At 42.8% G+C, this 21,609-nt stretch overlaps 1 protein-coding gene across 1 annotated transcript in view; it reads left to right on the forward strand.

Annotated features, from left to right (window-relative positions):
• tmem269 (transmembrane protein 269) overlaps window positions 1–21,609 on the forward strand; it is a 107,533-nt gene that overhangs the window by 69,179 nt on the left and 16,745 nt on the right. Inside the window, exon 6 of the mRNA XM_072245044.1 lies at window positions 2,897–3,097. Coding sequence (XP_072101145.1) covers window positions 2,897–3,097 — 201 coding nt within the window. The remainder of the gene's footprint in view (window positions 1–2,896; window positions 3,098–21,609) is intronic.

Here is a 21,609-nt window from a genome sequence, read left to right on the forward strand (position 1 = left end):
GCATGCCACTGTAGGTACTTGAACATGCAAGGACTATCGGGATATGAATCTTGTGAGGCAGATGTCTCCTTGCCGAGTATGCTGTCAAATCAAACCTAAAGCCAAAAGGCTTGTTTCTGTGCTGTACTGTTCTTTGTCAATGTTAATCAATATTAATATATTTGATTAATTTTATTAACTTAGATATATAGAGTCATAACTTCTACAGTTCTTATGAATTATTTATGATCACCATAGTCATTTAAAAACCATGAAAAAGACCTTTTTACAGCATGAATTCTTAATGTGACGGTATTGGGTTTGTTGTCACAAGGCTCTGAACTCAAATTAAGATCTTAAGCCCTATCTGATATAGATATCTACGGGTACTCTTACATAAGGGAGGGTATACTGTATCTACCTACTCATTGAAGGCTAGATCACTTCTCTGTTTATCCTCCAAGACAAGGTTAAAAAATACCCACTATTTGAGTTGTGGGTCCCCTCTCCCTGCCAAGGAGAAGATACTTCTAGTTAATAAAGTAGTTTAAACACAGTTTATTTATATTTAGTGAAACACGTTTAAATTTAGGTACAATTCTTAAAATGCATTTAACACTCAAAGGATTTCTTTCTTAAAAAAGATTACCAAATTACAAAGCATTTCTAAAATACGAAGGATTTCCAAAACACAGGTACAATTCCTATTAGCTAAAAAGACACACCAACGAGTTGCAGACAAATGAGCCATCCACCGCAGAAATTGAAGGTAAAGGAATGGATTCCAGTCACTTCATCTTTCTGTCATCCTTCGTGTTAGTCCTTGACCATTCCTAACAGGCCTGACTGCTCTCTAACATTTTTTATTGTTTTTACTGCTTGATGACCTCACCCACATGTGATGTTTTTCAGTTACATTCATCAGGCCAGGTAAATACATTGTTTAATTAAGCCGAAGCAGACCCCATTATTTTCTCTTGATTAAATAATGAGCAAATAAGGTTCACTTGTTTATAACAGGACACTGAGCAAGGAATACTGGTTGAAAGTTTAACTTACTGAAAAACACTACTCTGACGCCAGGAAGAGACACCTGCTGTGTTAGAAGACTGACCTTGACAAAAAAGCTCCAACCCCCCCCACCCCCACCAGCCCGACTTGCAAACTGCATAGCCATCACATTAGAAGCCATCAGAGTGATCTTGCTAAGGGGCCATCTGGTCTACACCAGCCAAGATTCCTTGCTAATCTTATTTGCCCATGTTTGGTCCATATTTCTTTAAGCCAGGGGTTCCCAACCTGGGGACCACAGACCCCTTGCATAATAGTATTGGTCTATGGCGTAAAAAAGGTTGGGTACCCCTGCTCTAAGCCTTTCCTATCTATGTGAACCTCTTGGTGAAAAAGTTATTCTCAGGTTCTTATTCAATCTTTCACGTTTGGTTAGATCTGGAGATATTATCTAGAAGGTTCTTTGGAAGTCAAAAATGAGGCATAGCTGTTACAGCTGTTTGATTAGATTTTCTTAACAAAGAAATAACTGTAAAGCACAACAGAAGATATGTAGCTCTCTCAAGATGCTGGAGGAACTTTAGAAAGGAATAAAGAGTTAATGTTTCAGGCTGAGACCCTTCATCAGGACCAGTTCCTCAAGCATTTTGTGTGTATTACTCTGGATTTTCAGCATCTTCAGAATTACTGTGTTTAAGGTAATGAACTCTAACTGTAACTAACTCATTCTAACACCTCATAGTCTTTCTTTGTGCTGAAAGCTGGTTCAAGTTGAATAGATAAGTGAATCTTCACTATAAGAACACCTTGTGAGACAACAAAGACAGTCTTGATAAAGCAAATGTATTATCAAAATTACATATATGTTACCATATACAACCTTGAGATTCATTTTCTAGCGGGCATACACAGGAAATCCAAGAAACTTAATAGAATCAATTAAAGACTGCACCCAACAGGACAAACAAACAACCAGTGAGCAAAAGACAATAAACTGTGCAATTCAAAAGAATAAATAAGTAAGTAAATAAATAAGCAATAAATATGGAGAACATGAGATGAAGAATCCCTGAAAATGAGTCCATAGTTTGTGGGAACAGTTCAGTGATGGGGCCAGTGAAATTATCCACACTGGTTCAAGAGCCTGGTGGTTGAGAGGTAAATAACTGTTCCTGAACCTGGTGATGTGGGCTCTGAGGCTCCTGTACCTTCCTGATGGCAACAGCAAGAAGAGAGCATGGCCTGGATAGTGGGGTCCTTAATGATGGTTGTTGCTTTGCTGCAACAGGGCCTCATGTAGATGTGCTCAATTATGGGGAGGGCTTTACCCATGATGGAGTGGGCCAAATCCACTACTTTTTGTAGGATTTTCCATTCAAGGGCATTGGTGTTTCCATACCATGCCGTGATACAACCAATCAGTATATTCTCCACCACACATTGATAGAGGTTTGTCAAAGTTTTAAATGTCAGGGCAAATCTTCACAAACTTCTAAGGAAGTAGAGGGACTGCTGTGCTTTTTTTATAATGGTATTTACATGCTGGGCCATGACTTTACTGTGTGTAACCATGATAACTCTGGCTTACAAGTAAACTATAGAACTACAAAACTAACAATGCTACACATTACTGGAAATCCACTAATTACGTACAGACAAATAGGGATTATAGAAACAGAAAAGAAAGCATTAAGAAAGTTAAGCAACAAGAAAACGACACTTAAACCCTAATCCAATCTCTTACCTTAAACCTCTGTTGTCTAGTTTTTGATTTCCCTAACCAAAAGCAAAGAAAACACATTCACCCAATCTATGTACCTCATTATTTTATATATCTCTAATGGTACCACCCTTCAGATGTGAATTCCAAAATTATATTAACATCTTGCTAATGTTTGCCTTTTAGGAATTCCATTTGTCTATCGTGGCTTACCATGTCCCTATGCTTCAGCTATCCTATCCTCCACATTTGTCTTGACCAAAGGGAATTGCTTCTTCCTCTACGTTGCTGCAGTGGTGATGATCCTCTTCATGACTGACCAAGGCAATTATCCCCATGACAAGATCTTAGAAACACAGCTTTGGAAAAAGGTGGTTTACATTGGAGGTGTGTAAAACTCTTAACTGTGAGGCTTTATTCAAGGTGTGAGTATAGATTTTTACTTGTATGTTATAATTTTTTGTAAAACTGCCCAGCATTTAAGTAATTTTGCAATATGAAGAGATTTATAATGTTATTGTCAGAGAAGTAGCCTCCATTATCATAGATTTTACATGTCAGCCCATGTTGTAATTTTAAGGCAGCCCCAGAGGAGCAAGCTGGCCAGCTACCGGTGAAAAGTTTCTTGCAGTGCATGAACAGGATATCTCTCTACTGCCACCATCAATTTCACATCATACTATTGAATCACTATTCCTCCTGACCCATAATTGCAGACTTTCCTGACTTCTGGCCTTGGCTTCCAGAGGTCTAGCCCCACTGGCATATTTCACCTAAAGCACATTCCCAAGCTGTCCATGTACATTTTTATAATTTGTTCTGTTCCATAATTTCTTACAGATCCTCCCCTCCCACCCTATCCACTGTTATCATTGACTCATGTTCCCTGATATTCCAATGCGGATGTTCTTCACTAAACCATGCCCCATCCCATTCCAGTACCTCATGCTTTCCCCATTAATGATCTAATCTCTTGGGTTCCTCCAGCTGGGGCCCATTGTGATGCTCCAGTGACCCAACTTCTCAGTGCTGTTCTCTGATTTTTACTAACAGGCTTAAACTATATTTCAATAACGAATGTTTAATGTATACTAGCACCTTAGATATCCCCATTCACTTGTAAAGTTAGGCTTAGATTTCAAGACTTTGACCTTCCCAGTGGTTAAAGGAAAATTTAGAAATCGCTTGATCACCAAGCGGTTTGATGGCACAGACTGATGCTGTAATGGGGTTGAGCTCTTGGTTCACCGTGGAACTTGATATTTTTTTTAGATTATGAAGACACGTAGTCCTCTTTTATTGTCATTTAGTAATGCATGCATTAAGAAATGATACATTATTTCCTCCGGTGTGATATCACAAAGCACAGGACAGACCAAGACTGAAAAAAATGACAAAACCACATAATTATAACATATAGTTACAACAGTGCAACAATACCATAACTTGATGAAGAAGTCCATGAGCACAGTAAAGTTCAAAGTTTCTCAAATGTCCCACATCTCACGCAGACAGGAGAAGGAAGAAAAACACTCCCTACCATGCTGACCACAATCCGACTCTGAGTCATCCGAAAATTTCAAGCTCTGATCAGCTGTCCGACACCAAGTACTGAGCGCTATCTCTGTCCGAACGATTGGACCTCCTTCTCGGTTGCCAAAAGCAGGCAAGGCTGGGGATCTTGAGGCCTACCCTCCAAAAGATTCCCAACCACACAGTAACGACAGCAGCGAATGGGCGTTTCAGAAATTTCTCCAGATGTTCCTCTAAGCTTTCACGTCCATTCTCCATCAAATCAGAATTGTCCACGGCCCTTATTTAACAGATACGATATCATTTTTCACCGGAAGGCTGCGCACATGCAGGCGCGCCGCCATCTTCTCCTCCCGCCTTTTGAAGATATGGTGGATGTTTACGCATCAGACCTCTAAGATAGAGATGTAGAGGTAGAAAGATGGCATGGGTTAAGTGAAATATTGCCCATCTTTAAACCTACTAGAAGATAAAATACCTCCTTTTCCAGGATATTTGTTCTAGAGTTCCCTGTATTCTCCGCTGCAATGACTAGTGTCACTATTCATTTAAGACCTCATTTACATGCTTAATCTCCATGCACAGACTGCTACATTAGTTCACAATGAGCAGTACTCTTTCCCTGGTTTCTGTTATGCCCTCAGACAAATAAAAGCTTTGGGGATTTTCCTTAGTCTTGGCTGCCAATGGTATTTTATCCCCTTTACCAATAAGACATCAGAGCAGACTTAAGCCATTTGACCCATCCAGTCTACTCCACCACTTGATCATGGCTGGTTTATTATCCCTTTATCGAATTCTCTTGCCTTCTCCCCATAAACATTGAAGCCTTCCTAATCAAGAACCTATCAACGCCCATTTTAAATATACCCAATAACTTGGCCTCCACAGCTGTCTGTGGCAATGAATTCCAAAGATCTGCTAAAGAAATTCCTCCTCATCCCTGTTCTAAAGGGACATACTTGTATTCTGAGGTTGTGCCTTCTGATTCTAGACTCTTCCACTGCTGGAAATGTCCTCTCCATGTCCACTCTATTTAGGCCTTCTAATATTCTATAGGTTTCAATGAGATTCACCCCCACACTCTCCATTCAGCAAGTACGGGCCCAGAGCCATCAAACACTGTACATCTGGTTAACCTTTTCATTTCTAGGACCATTTTTGTGAACTTCCTCTGTCCCCTTTCCAATGCTAGCAACATCCTTTCTTAGATAAGGGGCCCAAATCTGCTAACAATACTCTAAATGCAGACTTTATAAATTCCTTATAAGGCCTCTGTTACATCCTTGCTTTTATTTTCTAGTCCTCATGAAATGAATGCTCACATTGCATTGGCTTTACTTACTACAACTCAACCTGCAAATTAAGTTTTAGGAAGTCCTGCTCTAGCATTCCAAAGACCTTTGGTACCCCCAGTTTCTGAATTTGCTCTTCATTTAGAAAATAGTCTACACGTTCATTCCTTCTATCAAATTACAAGACCATACACTTCCCTACACTGCATTCTATTTGTCAGTTCTTAGCCCGTTCTCCTAATCTGTCCAAGTCCTTCTGCAAACTTCCTGCTTCCTCAACAGTGCATTGTCTCTCCACCTATCTTTGTATTGTCCACACTTGGTCACAAAACCATCAGTTCCATCATCCAAATCATTGGTGTATAATGTAAAAAGAAGTGGTTTCAATATTAGCCCCTGAGGAACACCAATAGTCACCGGCAGCCAACCAGAAAGAGCCCTCTTTATTCCCGCTCTGCCTCCTGCCAATCAGCCAATCTTCTACACGTGCTACTATCTTTCCTGTAATACCATGGGCTCTTGTTTAATAGCTCTATGTGCGGCAGCTTATCAAAGGCCGCCTGAAAATCTAAGTTAGCAACATCCATGGTCACTCTTGTGACTGTTCTGCCTATTATTTCCTCAACAAGCTCCCAATAGATTTGTCAAGCAATGTTTCCCCTTCAGAAAACCACACTGGCTTCGGCTTATTTTATCATGTGCCTCCAGGTACCATAAAACTACATTCTTAATAGTGGACTCTTATCATCATGCCAATCACTGAAGTCTACCTGAAGGGCCTATAATTTCCTGTCTTTTACCTCTCTCCCTCCTTTCCTCCTTAAAGAGTGGCATGACATTTGTGATCTTCAAGTCCTCCAGAACCAATCCAGAATCTAATGATTCTTGAACAATCTGTACAAATGCCTCCACAATTTCTTTCAGCTACCTCTTTCAGAACCCTGGGGTGTAGTCCATCAGACCCAGGTGACTTATCTACCATCAGACCTTTCAGCTTCCCTTTAGCAATAGTGACTGCCCTCACTTCTTCCCCCTGACACTGTAGAATTTCTGGCATACTGCTGATGGTCTTCCACAGTGAAGACTGATGCAAAATACTCAGTTCATCTATCATTTCCTTGTCCTCCCATTATTACCTCTCCAGCATCATTTTGCAGTGATCCAGTATCCACTTTGTCTCTGTTTAACTCTTTATATATCAGAAAAAAAGTAACATTTGGTATCCTGTTCTGTATTATTGCCTAGCTTACCTTCACATTTTATCTTCTCTCTCCTTATTGGTTTGTTAGTTGTCTTCTGTTGGTTTTTAAAAGTTTTCCAATCCTCTAGCTGCCTGCTAATTTTTGATCTATTATATGCCCTCTCTTTTTTGCTTTTCTGCTAACTTTGACTTAAGGGAAGTTACAGTTGCCTCATCCTCTCTTTGGAATGCATCTTCTTCTTTGGGATGAACTGATCCCACGCCTTTCAAATTACTCTCAGAAACTCCAGCCATTGCTATTCTGCTGTCATTTCTGTTAGCATCCTCTTCCAATCAGAGTTGGCCAGCTTCTCTTTCATTCCTCTGAAGTTCCCTTTGGTTGGTTGGCATCCATCTGTCTCGAAGAACAATGGGTGTTGATGACCATCATCACAAGCCTGGGCGGAGAGTATGGAGATCCTGAGCTATCCAGTCATCAAGAACCCCCTCCCGGCCTCACCAGTGTAGTCCAAAGGAAAGAGTATGAAGCAATATGTGTGGCACCAGCTTGCCAGCAGGAGCTGCTGGAAGGACATTCAATGACGTCCAGCTGCCTTAGGGGCTCCACTCTGGATTTGCTGTCTGGGTTTACATCTGTAGACTTTGACTCTCCCGAGGCTGCTCGCAAAACAGTGGGGCTATTTACCCGTAGCTGGCGATCTGATTCATGAGCACCAGGGCGTGTCCACATACCGGTGGATCTGCATGCAATATGTGCAGGGGCCAGGCCTCCTTCCCATCCTCTGTAGTTCAGCCGGAGTCCAAAAGAAGTTCAGCTTCTGTGTGTCACTAGTGAGGAGGTTCTACACAAGACTTGTTCTTGGAGAAGCTATGTACTGGCAGGGACAGACTTACACGTTCAGCTCTCCCTTTCACAGAACTGCTAGCCAATAATGGAAACTGAAATTGAGAGTGACAAGCACTACCCACTATACTACCAGTCTAGATGCATCACAACAACCACTTGGCTTTACTCCACTGTAATATTGATACATCTAATTTAGTTTCTCCCTCTCAAACTGCAGGGTGAACACTGTAATATTCTGAGCACTGCCTTCTAAGGCTTCCTTTACCTGAGGCTGCCTAATTAAATCTGGTTCATTACATAACAGCCAATGCAGAATTGCCTTTTTCCTAGTGAGCTCACCCATAAGCTGCTCTAAAAAGCCATCATGTAGTCATTCCAAAAATTCCTTCACTTGGGATTCTGAGCACTTCTAATTGCTTCTTTGGATTCAGTGGTTCTATGCTTCAACAGTTCTCTAAATCTACCATATATAATTTTTTAAAAATCCAACCTCAATGTCCCTTGGCATCCAGGTTCATTACACTTGTTGCGCATACTTTTACCATTTTGCGTGTGTATTGGATCTCAACTGCTGCTATTTCATGTTTGTAAGCCTCCCACTGATTCCTGTAGCCTTAACTGCAAGTAGCTGCTGTGTCCACTTTTGCCAGATTGTCTCTAATTGTACTGAAGTAGCCTTTAGGAACTAAGCGTCCAATCTATTCTTATCCTTGTCCATTAGAATTTTGAAACATGCTGAGTATTGTCACTATCTGCATGTTGATTTCCCACTGATATGCCCTTCATTTGCTCAGTTACAAACATCATATAGAGAACCATCCTTTTTCCAACTAGTTTCTGGGTAGAAAAATCTTGAAATGTGCTTTAAAAATTCCTCCCCTTCTGAGGTTTTCACTCTAAAGTGATCTCAGTTAATATTGGAGAAATTGAAAATCCTCTGTTATTACCTCATATTTTTACACTTGTCTGTGAGTTTCTTCTATCTGCCCCTCTAGTTCTTGTTGACTGTTAGTAAAACTCCAGTCAAGTAACTGCTCCCACTTTTGTTTCTTAGCTCCATCCATGTAGCCTTTATCAAAGAAGCTTTATTTATCTTTCCTATTTAATGCAGCAGTAAACTGCTTGATTGATATTATAGTGCCACTTCTTTTTCACATTATCCTCTGCCTTGTTTGTAGAGTGAATGCACTGAAGTGTTAAATTTTCAGTCTTACTGATCATTCAATTATTTTGTCAACATAGCAACAATATCATATGCCTCAGTTCATCAGCTTTGCATTTTTCTCATGTGCCTAGAGACTTGCCCATAAATATTGAAAATTTTGGACTCCACTACCCACATTTGTATGCCTACTTGGTATCCCATTTCCCAGTAAAATTAGTCTAAGCCCTTCCCATCAATTCTAGCATATAACCCCACGAGGACATTGGACCCATTCCAGTTCAGGTGGAATACATCAAATTTATCCAAGAAATAATTCCAGTGATGCAGAAATCTAAAACCCTCCCTCCTCCAAAATATCTTCAGCCATGCATTCAAGAATCAAGTTTATTAAGCATAAGTACATTGAAACATACAGTGAAGTGCAACATTTGCATTAACAAACAACGCACCTGAGGTTGTGCTGAAGGCAGCCTGCAAGTATCGCCACACATTTCAGCGCCAACACAGCATGCCCACAATGCTCAGCAGAACAACACAGAACACACAAATCAACAACAGCAAAACAAGCCCCATTCCTCCTTCCCCCCCACACACACAGACACGGTCCTCTAACTCTAGGGCAGGCCATCTTCTGAATCCTTCAACTTCTAGCAGGTTCAAGCTTGAACTCAGAAATTACAACTTTAAGCATCCTGTGCCTAGCTTGCGAAATTCAGCTTTTGGGACCTTATCCCTAACTGTTGTGTATGTAGCCAGTTTACACAACTATGTTATTAATAAAAACGCTGGAGACGGGAACAAATTTTCATGGTTCTTTACTGGTAGAGTCCAAACTTGACGCACGCAACAGATCAATACGCACCTAATAGCGCATACAGTGATGTGTTACTAAAACATAAAGTAGTCCCTTATTATAATGTAAGCTATACGGTACACTAACCTTAACTACATTGTTAGTACCCTGTATAAACCATGACTTCTCACTGCTTTACAATGATCTGCAGCTGTCCTGTGACATCCTTGATCCAGAAAGACTACATACAATCCTGAATTCATATCATCTGCAGTAGTGCCTGTCTATTCCACTCACTATTGTGTTGCTATTTCAGATTCAGATTTATTTGTGACATGGTAGTGTAGTGGCTTGTGTGATGCTATTACAGCTCATGCCATTCTGGACTTCAGAGTTCAATTCCAGCATTGTTCTGTAAGGAATCTCTGTATTTCCTTCCTGTAGAATGTCCTGGGTCCTCCAGTTGTCCCCCAGAGTCCAAAGACATACCGGGTAAGTTAATTGGTCATTGTAAATTGTCCCGTGATTAGGTTAGGGTTAGTCAGGTTTGTTGGGGGTGGGGGGGGGGGGGGTTTGCCAGGTAGCACATCTTGAAGGGCCAGAAGGGTCTACTCTGCACTGTATTGCTAAATAAATAAATAAATATACATATACAGTAAAATATGTCATTTGTGTTAACAACCAACACACTCAAAGACATGCTGCAAGTGTTGCCGCACAATCCGGCGCTTACATAGCATACCCACAATATATAGCAGAACAACAACAGCAAACAGGGCAACAACAAAAACAAAACATAAAACAGTACAGCAGAGGAACAAACCATTTGGCCCACAGTGCTGTGACGAACCAGCTAAAAAGAAAGTCAAAAAACACCCGAAGAATGACCTCTCCTACCTATACCATGTCCCTATCCCTCCATCTTCCTTACATTCACGTGCCTATACAAATATTTCTTAAAAGCCTTTAATGTATTTATCTCTACCACCATACCAGGCAGTGCATTCCAGCCATAAGTGACTCTCTGAGTAAAAAAAAACCTAGGCCTCACACCCCCCATGAACCTATCCCCTCTCACCTTCAACACATATCCTTTGACATTTCACCCCTGGGAAACATACTCTCTGTCCACTCTATCTATGCTTCTCATAATCTTGAACACCTCTATCAGATTTCCCCTCAGCTGCAATGCACCAAAGAAAACAACCCAAGTTTATCCAGCCTCTCATGATAGCACATGCCTTCTAAACCAGGCAGCATCCTTATAAACCTCCAAAGCCTCAGCATCCTTCCTGTAGTGGGGCAGGGGGAGGGGACCAGAATTGTATGTAATACTCCAAATGTGGCCTAACCAGAGTTTTTGTAAAGTTGTAACATAACTTCCTGACTTTTGAGCTCAATGCCTCAACTACTAAAAGCAAGCACTCCATAAGCTGTCTTAACCACCTTTTTGGCCTGTGTAGCCTTTTCAAGGAACTATAAACTTGGACCCCAAGATCTCTCTGCGCAGCAACACTGTTAAAGGAATTGTCCTTAACAGTGTACTATCTCCTTGCATTTGCTCTACCGAGGTGCAACACCTTGCATTTATCTGGATTGAACTCCATCTGCCCATATCTGTAACTGATCTATATCGTGCTGTATCCTTTGCCAGTCTTCTTCACTATCCACAACTCCAGCAATCTTGGTATCATCCCCAAATTTACTAACATCTGCATTTTCATCCAGGTCATTTACATACAAACAACAACAAACATCGCAAACAACAGAGGTCCCAGCACAGATCCTACGGAACTCCACTAATTACAGACCTCCAGCTCAAGTAAGTTCCTTCAGCCACTATCCTCTGTCTTCTATGCACAAGCCAGTTCTGAATCTGAACAGCCAATTCACCGCAGACCCCGTGCTTCTTAATCTTCTGGATTAGCCTCTCATGAGGGACTTGTCAAATGCCTCATTAAAATCCCTGAAGACAACATCCACTGCCCTACCCTCTTCAATCCCTCTCGTCACTTTGTCAATAATTTCAATCAAGCTGGTAAAGCACGATCTGGCCTGCACAAAGCCATACTGGCTCTGCCTAATTAGACCATAGGTTTCCAAATACTGATATATCCTATCTCTAAGATTTTTCTCCAGATATTCCCCTACAATACTTCGCTCACCTTCTCCGCATCCAAACAAATATTCCCTCATTTATCCTTGAGTAGATCCCCCATCTCGCTAGTTACCCTCTTACTCTTGATGTACGTATAGAATGCCTTGGGATTCACCTTAATCCTACTTGCCAAGGGCTTTTCATGGCCCCTCCTACCTTTCGTAATTTCCTTCTTTAGTTATTTTCTAGCTTCTTTATACTGTCTATACGCTTTGTTTGATCCTAACTTCTGAATACATACTTTCCCTTTTTCTTCTTGACTAAATTTATCACTTCTCTGGACATCCAAGGTTTTCTCATCTTTCTATCCCTTCTAACAGGAACATTCCTTTCCTGTACCCTGTGCAGTGGATTTTAAACACTCTCCATATGTCTGGTGTGGACTTGCCAGAGAAAAGGGGTTCCCAATTAATGATTCCTAGTTCCTGCCCAATGCCCTCATAATTTGCTCAACTCCAATTTAAAACTCTGCTTCAAGGACCTGGATGTTGACCACCTCTTCAAAAATCTTGTCAATAATATTTTCAGCCTCTCGAATGATGCTGAGTACTGCTAACTCCTTGACCTGGTCAGTCAGGTGCTGAAGTTCAGTGCACTTCCCATAGATTGTGTCAGCAGGTATCCTGAAATCTCACATCTGACAGGAAACAACAAAAACAGGAAATAAGCAACAACAAAAATAGCATACAAGCCCCTTTCCCCTCCCTATAAATGTAATGGAAATCCTCATATGGCCTACTTACCAGTCAGCCACCTACCCTGCTTTCCATCACTTTTTGATTTATGATGTCAACTGCAATTCTGCTGGTTTTGGAGAGGTGATGTGCTTTTGCGGGTAGTTCCTCCTCTCACCATTGCAGTAACCTCTCAATTCCTTGCAACTTTCTGCTCAATTTATGCACAGCCACCACTCCTTTGTGGGCCTTCTTCCCTCACTACTTTATGGACTGAATAAAATTCGATTGCAAATAAAAGGAAATAAAAATATTACATTTAGCATTTTCATGTTCAGTCAATGACTTCATGAATGGAAAAAAAAAGCAGCATTTGCACTATTTAGTATAAGGTCTCAGTGGAACAATATTGTGATGTGCATGACATGCAGATTATTGTGCCCATATAATCCATTGTGTACAAACAGCACTGCAGGCCATTCTAACATTGGATACTTGGGGTTGGAGCCCCCAGGAGCCCCTGAAAATAATAAAAGAAAGATCAATCCACCTTCGCTGCCAGATTACCTAGCAGCAGCAGGAGGTAGGAATGAGCCTTTTAAATCATGGAGGAGCAAGACTTAACCTTTGAAATAGGATCTAACCCTTTCTTTTCATGCAGATACACTGGTAGGGCCAGCAATTATTTCCCTTTCCTAATTTAAGCTCCTCTTGAACTGCGATAATATTTCCACAGTGCTGTTGGCTAGAGAATATCTAGATCTAGATCCAGCAGTAAGCACGGACATGCAGGGTATTTCCAAATCAGATGTGTAATTTGAGTGGAACACCTCCTTGTAGGGTCCCATTGACCTTTCCCTTGGCTAGCACTTGTCACATTTGAGAGGTACTATTAGTGTAGCCCAGGTGAGTAACTGTTTAGCATTTTGTAGATGGAGGTGAGGCTTTGCCAGCTGCCAAAAATTTCCAAAGAATGGTTCTGAGCTCTGGCATCACTCCAGGCTATTCTTTACCCGTCTTTACATTCTTTAAATGAATAATGGTTTGCTTACAGGACAAACTGAGACTTGTTATTAAATACATACAAACTCAGATCGTGTAAGAATTAGTTATTGTTAGTTCAGGAAATGTTGAGGCTGGTATTCAGTTTGCTGGTTGTATGTATGTGAAATATGTGAAAATATATGTGAAAAGAAAAAGATTGGTTAAGACAAATGTAGGTCCCCTACAGACAGAAACAGATGAATTGATTATGGGGAACAAGGACATGGCAGACCAATTGAATAACTACTTTGATTCTGTCTTCACTAAGGAGGACATAAATAATCTTCCGGAAATAGTAGGGGACAGAGGGTCTAGTGAGATGGAGGAACTGAGGGAAATACATGTTAGTAGGGAAGTGGTATTAGGTAAATTGAAAGGATTAAAGCCGGATAAATCCCCAGGGCCAGATGGTCAGCATCCCAGAGCGCTTAAGGAAGTAGCCCAAGAAATAGTGGATGCATTAGTGATAATTTTTCAAAACTCTTTAGATTCTGGACTAGTTCCTGAGGATTGGAGGGTGGCTAATGTAACCCCGCTTTTTAAAAAAGGAGGGAGAGAGAAACCGGGGAATTATAGACTGGTTAGCCTAACATCGGTGGTGGGGAAAATGCTAGAGTCAGTTATCAAAGGTGTGATAACAGCACATTTGGAAAGCGGTAAAATCATCGGACAAAGTCTGCATGGATTTGTGAAAGGAAAATCATGTCTGATGAATCTCATAGAATCTTTTAAGGATGTATCTAGAAGAGTGGATAGGGGAGAACCAGTGAATGTGGTATATTTGGATTTTCAAAAGGCTTTTGACAAGGTCCCACACAGGAGATTAGTGTGCAAACTTAAAGCACACGGTATTGGGGGTAAGGTATTGATGTGGATAGAGAATTGGTTGGCAGACAGGAAGCAAAGAGTGGGAATAAACAGGACCTTTTCAGAAAGGCAGGCAGTGACTAGTGGGGTACCGCAAGGCTCAGTGCTGGGACCCCAGTTGTTTACAATATAAATGATTTGGATGAGGGAATTAAATGCAGCATCTCCAAGTTTGCGGATGACACAAAGCTGGGCGGCAGTGTTAGCTGTGAGGAGGATGCTAAGAGGATACAGGGTGACTTGGATAGGTTGGGTGAGTGGGCAAATTCATGGCAGATACAATTTAATGTGGATAAATATGAGGTTATCCACTTTGGTGGCAAAAACAGGAAAACAGATTATTATCTGAATGGTGGCTGATTAGGAAAAGGGGAGGTGCAATGAGACCTGGGTGTCATTATACACCAGTCATTGAAAGTGGGCATGCAGGTACAGCAGGCGGTGAAAAAGGCGAATGGTATGCTGGCATTTATAGCAGGAGGATTCGAGTACAGGAACAGGGAGGTACTACTGCAGTTGTACAAGGCCTTGGTGAGACCACACCTGGAGTATTGTGTGCAGTTTTGGTCCCCAAATCTGAGGAAAGACATCCTTGCCATAGAGGGAGTACAAAGAAGGTTCACCAGATTGATTCCTGGGATGGCAGGACTTTCATATGATGAAAGACTGGATGAACTAGGCTTATACTTGTTGGAATTTAGAAGATTGAGGGGGGATCTTATTGAAACGTATAAAATCGTAAAGGGATTGGACAGGCTAGATGCAGGAAGATTGTTCCCAATGTTGGGGAAGTCCAGAACGAGGGGTCACAGTTTGAGGGTACGGGGAAACCTTTTCGGACTGAGATGAGGAAAAACTTCTTCACACAGAGAGTGGTGAATCTGTGGAATTCTCTGCCACAGGAAACAGTTGAGGCCAGTTCATTGGCTATATTTAAGAGCAAGTTAGATGTGGCCCTTGTGGCTAAAGGGACCAAGGGATATGGAGAGAAGGCAGGTACAGTGTTCTGAGTTGGATGATCAGCCATGATCATACTGAATGGCGGTGCAGGCTCAAAGGGCCGAATGGCCTACTCCTGCACCTATTTTCTATGTTTCTAAGTAAACACAGAAAATCTTTGGAATAATGAGCAGCATCTGTAAAAGAAGAAATAATTAATATTATAGATCCAAATAATAAATTTATTGTCTGGACCTAATTTGATGGCCTGTGCAAAGTGAGAATAGTGGAATTGGAAAACTGCTAAAACTAAAATTACAGTATGTATGATTGCAGTGGAAGGTTATGAAAGAGAAAGAGAAAAGGAAGTAGGTGATATATACTCGAGTCATAGAATATTACAGCACAGACGCAGCCGCTCCTCATGCTCCTCCAACGTAGATTGTTACGTACCCCGTAATTGGGTTGCCAAACCAGCAGAAATGGAACGTTCATTGGAGTCTGTGATTACTAGGAACTAATGAAGTTTTATTAAAGAAATAAGTAATACGGTACACTAACCGCAAGGATATAAATGTAACAGGTTAGCAATGATAGTATACACATATACACAGAAATAGGGTAATAGGAATCAACCGAGCTTGATGGCAGTCTAGGGGTAAAATGATCAGTCTTAAGGTGAAGCAGAGTTCAGTTCAATCTAGTGAAGTTGGAAGTAATCGCTGTTGTTGTACCACTGGGGGGAGAGGGAGAGAGTGAGAGATACAGTTGGTTTCAGGCAAAGCTTTCGATGCCTTCTGATCCAGCTGGGGTCACCGACTGTGACCCCTCCATTCTGGATACGATCATTCTTCCGTGGTGCACCCAGGCAAGGGCGGACACACACCAGGTTCCCACCGATCGTACCTTTACACCCTGTGAACCTCTGACCGATTCCCGCGAACCGGTCCTCCGAACTCCCACCAACTTGTGGGGCACACTGCTCATTCCAGGGTCTCGTGGCGTGTGTGTCGTGCCTTAGCAAACCCACTATTTTTATCCCCCTGATAGGGTATCACCTGTCCATCAAACTTCAAACAGTTGAGGTTCAAAGCAAACGGTCTGTGGCAGACGCCAACATCTGAATTGTGTCTCTTTCTTGTTAATCTCTCTCTTCTCTCTTATTAGCATTTTGAATGTTTCTCCATTGTCTTTTGTTATCCTCTCATTAGCATCATCCGTTCTGCAGCTGTGCTTGGCTTTGCACGTGACACCTCCACCCTTAAAAGGATTTTTACCGAGGTAAAAATTTTGGGCATGAATGCACATTATACGATACACACTAATATACCAGTAGTCATCAGCAATTTGGCTAATACAGAGAACTTTAAGTTTTAACACCTGGACAGACAATCAGCAATCACATTGTCGGTTCCTTTTATATGTTTTATCTTTATATCAAATTCCTGTAATACCAGGCTCCAACTTAACAAGCATTTGTTTTTATCCTTCATTGTGGCCAAAAGCACTAATGGATTGTGATCAGTGTAAACTATCAGTGGTTTCCGTACCAGACAAATATAAACCTCAAAATGTTGTAATGCCAGAATGATTGCCAGTAATTTCTTCTCCACAGTGGAATAATTTCTCTGATGGACATTAAACTTCTTAGAAGAATAAGCCACCGGGTGTTTCAATTCCTTCCTTGTCTGTCTGCAACAGCACTGCCCCTGCCGCTTTGTCGCTAGCATCTGTTGCTAGGGAGAAGGGTTTTGAAAAGTCAGGCACATTCAATACAGGGTGGTGACACAGAATCGCCTTCAGACTCTCGAAGGCTTGTTGACAAAGGTCGTTCCACACAAACTTCTCATTCTTCAGCAGGAGCTTAGTAAGAGGGAGGGTAATATCCGCAAAGTTTTTGCAAAACTTCCAACAGTACCCCACCATCCCCAAAAACCTTCTCAGGGCCCTCTTGTCCATCGGGATGGGAACTTCAGAGATAGCCTGCACCTTAGCCTGCATCGGTGCCAGCTGCCCCTGTCCTACTACATACCCCAGGTGTGTGATCTTAGCGTGGCCGAACTCACTTTTCGCAAGGTTCACTGTCAGGTTGGCTTCAGACAGCTGTTTAAACAGTTCCTCTACTGCCACAATGTGCTCCTCCCACATGTCACTCCAGACCACTAAATCGTCAATATACGCTTCTGCGTTCTTTAACCCTTTTATCACTGAATTAATCATCCCTTGGAAGGTCCCTGGGGCGTTCTTCATGCCAAAAGTAAAACATTATACTCGTATAACCCGGATGGAGTGACAAATACTGAGATTTCTCTAGCCCGGTCGGTTAAAGGAACACACCAGTACCCTTTCAGTAAATCGATCTTTGTGATGTACATAGCTCTCCCCACTTTATCGATGCAATCGTCTACCTCTGGGATGGGATAAGCATCAGTTTTTGTGATGGTGTTCACCTTTCTGTAATCTGTCCAGAATCGTATGCTCCCATCGGGTTTCGGGACAACCACACAGGGAGAGGCCAGTTCCAGTTTGGATGGCATAATAATACCTGTGGCTAGCATGTGTTCAATTTCTTTCTCCACTAGCTTGCCCTTCTCCAAGTTCATCCTATAGGGGTGTTGCTTAATATGCTGATCTGATGTAACAATAACATCATGTACTGTCCCCTTGCATCACCTCGGGACATCCAGACATACATCTGCATGCCGGTTAATTAGTTTTATCAGCGGCTTGCTCTGTTCAGGGGTTAAGTGAGAGACCTTATTAGCAAAGTTGGCCAAAACAATAGAGTTCTCCAATCTGGTCGGCACCATATTTATCTTTTCAAGATGGGTTTTCCCCTTATTATTTGGCACCCCAGCCTCATTTATTTTTGTGATAACACCGACTAGATCTGCTCTCTTATGGTGGTAAGCTTTTAACATGTTAATATACACTAATTGTGTCGGCTTACGTCTGTCCGGCGTTTCAGTAACATAATTCAAAGAGTCTATCTTTATAATCACTTTGTACGGACCGTGGAATCTCGCTTGGAGGGGGTTGGTTACCACTGGAAACAGAACTAAGACCCTATCGCCCTCTTGAAACACGTTGTTGGGGCACTGTACTTGGTCTCCACTTCCTCATCAGTACTCCCTCCTTCACATAATAGCCCACTGGTTCCCTTTTTATTTCTGCTTCAGAGAGAGCTGTCTCCATCAAAACCATCAGCTTCTCGTCTAATTCCTGTGCCTGTATAAATTCCTTCCTCGGTAATGATAAATCTACCTCAACTCCCTCACTTCCTTCTGCTCTACTATGCTCCTTCTCACTTTCTAACCTCTCCTGGTACAAGGCTGGTAAAAACATCTCAGCTAAATCCACATTCGCTTCGGCAGCCTTCCTGGACATGTGTCGAGTTACTGCGCAAACGGGATAAACCTGTGAGTCCATGGGCGGGTCCTCAGTCCTGGCAGGCTTGCTTGTCAGCTTTACTGCTCGGTACACATCTCCACCTGCAAGGTCGTTACCGAGTAAGACCTCCACGTCTTCCATCTGTAATTCAGGCTTCACCCCTATCGTGACCGGTCCGGAGACCTAGTCACTTTTCAGGTATATCTGGTGCAAAGGTACTGCTTCAGTCCCTTTCCCAATGCCTTTTATCACACTGACCTCCCCAGTCTCGGTCTCTGCACTAAATTCTAACACCCTCCTTAAGATCAATGACTGACAAGCCCCAGTGTCTCTCCAGATCCCTACTGGAACTGGGGTTGACCCCTCCTTCACCGACACCAATCCGGCCGAAGTAAACTTCTCATGCCCTTTCTGAACTCTATCAGACCTCTTCTCCCCTAGCGGTTTGTTTGCCGGCTCAATACAGCCAGTCAGAGTCATCGTTTTTCCTTTCCCCGTCTCCTTCTTTGGGGCAAAACACCTGGATGCAATGTGACCGGCTGTCGCACAATTATAGCATACGACCCCAGGAGACTTCCTACCAAACTGCTTCCTGTCTTCCTTATCCTTCTCACTAGTCCCCGGCTTACTCTCTGGCTTTGCCGGCGGACTTTCTCTGCCCTCTCGGCTACCCTTCTGGTAGCTCTTACTCAGGGTAAACTTCGCTTTGTGTGTTAACGCGTACTCATCTGCTAACTTAGCAGTTGTGGCTAAGGTTTCTGCCTCTTTCTCATCTAGATAGGGCCTCATACCTTCAGGGACACAATCCTTAAATTGCTCAATCAGTATTAGCTGTGGCAGTTTGTCATAATCTCCAGTGACCCCTTTCGAGGCGCACCAACGCTTACAATACATCTGCATCTCACGGGCAAACTCTAAATACGTGCGGCCCCACTGCTTCCTCACATTTCAGAACCTTTGCCGGTATGCCTCCAGGACCAACTCATAAATCCTGAGTATAGCCTCTTTCACCACATCATACCTCTGAGCATCTTCTGCTGACAATGCTGAGTAAGCTTGCTGAGCCTTCCCCTTAAGCACACTCTGAAGTAAAACAGCCCACTTATCCCTCAGCCAGTCCTGACTTGCAGCGACTTTTTCGAAATGTAGAAAGTACCGATCAACATTGGCATCCTCAAATGGGGGAACCAACCTAACCTCCTGGGTCGCCCTGAACCCTCCACCTTGGTCTGGCATTTGGCCCCTCTCGAGCGCTATCCTTAACCTCTCCAGCTCAAACTCCCTTTCCTTTTGCTTCTCTCTCTCTCTCCCCATTCTAGCTGCTTCTCTTCTCGTTCGAACTGCTTCACTCGGAACTCATGCTCGAGCCTTAATTTTTCCATCTGCAGCTGCACCACCTCCCCACCAGGTTTGCTCATAGACACCACCTCCAGCTCCCTGTGGGGAAACACACCTTTAGATGCATATGCGCAATGATAGCTCTGTGCATCACCGCTCTCCTCATTGTCTGCTTCCCCTTAAAAAGATTCAACCATTTTGCAACAGTCGCCAAGTCTGATTTCTTGGCATCCTCTAATGCCTCCAAGGTTGGTGCCTTTAGAAATTCCTCAATCTCCATTTCTGCTGTTTGCCCCTTCTTTTTTCTTTGGGAATTTAACCCAATCAATTTACCCTGTCCCAATTTTGGCGTTCAAAATCCCGGACGAGCCCCCACTTATGTTACATACCCCGTAACTGGGTTGCCAAACCAGCCGAAATGGAACACTCGTTGGAGTCTGTGATTACTAGGAACTAATAAAATTTTATTAAAGAAATAAGTAATACGGTACACTAACCGCAAGGATATAAATGTAACAGGTTAGCAATGATAGTATACACATATACACAGAAATAGGGTAATAGGAATCAACCAAGCTCGATGGCAGTCTAGGGGTAAAATGATCAGTCTTAAGGTGAAGCAGTCTAGTGCAGTTGGAAGTAATCGTTGTTGTTGTACCGTTGGGGGGGGAGAGAGAGTGAGAGATGCAGTTGGTTTCAGGCAAACCTTTCAATGCCTTCTGATCCAGCTGGGGTCACCGACTGTGACCCCTCCGTTCCGGATGCGATCGTTCTTCCGTGGTGAACCCAGCACCCAGGCAAGGGCGGACACACACCAGGTTCCCACCGATCGTACCTTTACACCCTGTGAGCCTCTGACCGATTCCCGCAAACCAGTCCTCCGAACTCCCACCAACTTGTGGGGCACACTGCTTTTTCCAGGGTCTCTGGCGTGTGTATCGTGCCTTCGCAAACCCGCTATTTTTATCCCCCTGATGGGATATCACCTGTCCATCAAACTTCAAACAGTTGAGGTTCAAAGCAAACGGTCTGTGGCAGACGCCAACATCTGAATTGTGTCTCTTTCTTGTTAATCTCTCTCTTCTCTCTTATTAGCATTTTGAATGTTTCTCCATTATCTTTCGTTATCTCTGTCATTAGCATCATCCGTCCTGCAGCTCTGCTTGGCTTCACACATGACAAGATCCAAACACTATCAGGTCGTCCAGGTACACCAATACCTCCAGCAGGTTCATATCCCCCACTGTCCTCTCCATGAGCTGCTGGAAGGTGGCTGGGGCCCCCAATATGCCTTGGGGCATTCGTTCGAACTGGAAAAATCCCAGGGGGCAGATAAAGGCCATCTTCTTTTTATCGGCCTCACTCATCGGAATCTGGTAATACTCACTCCGCAAATCCAATACACTAAACCACTGCACCCCACTTAAACAGGCCAATGCGCCTTCCACCCTTGGGACCATATACTGGTCAGGGACAGTGCACCGGTTCAGGGTTCTGTAGTCCACGCACATGTGTACCTTGCCATTTTTCTTCCTTGCCACCACTATGGGGGAAGCATAGGGGCTCTGGGACTCCTGCATCCTTCAACTGCCGCACATCTTCCACATCTACTGGGGCCAACTGCCGCTACCTTTCTCTAAACGGGGTGTCATTTG

Source organism: Mobula birostris, chromosome 27 (genome assembly GCF_030028105.1).
Source record: "Mobula birostris isolate sMobBir1 chromosome 27, sMobBir1.hap1, whole genome shotgun sequence".
Taxonomy (NCBI): Eukaryota; Metazoa; Chordata; class Chondrichthyes; order Myliobatiformes; family Myliobatidae; genus Mobula; species Mobula birostris.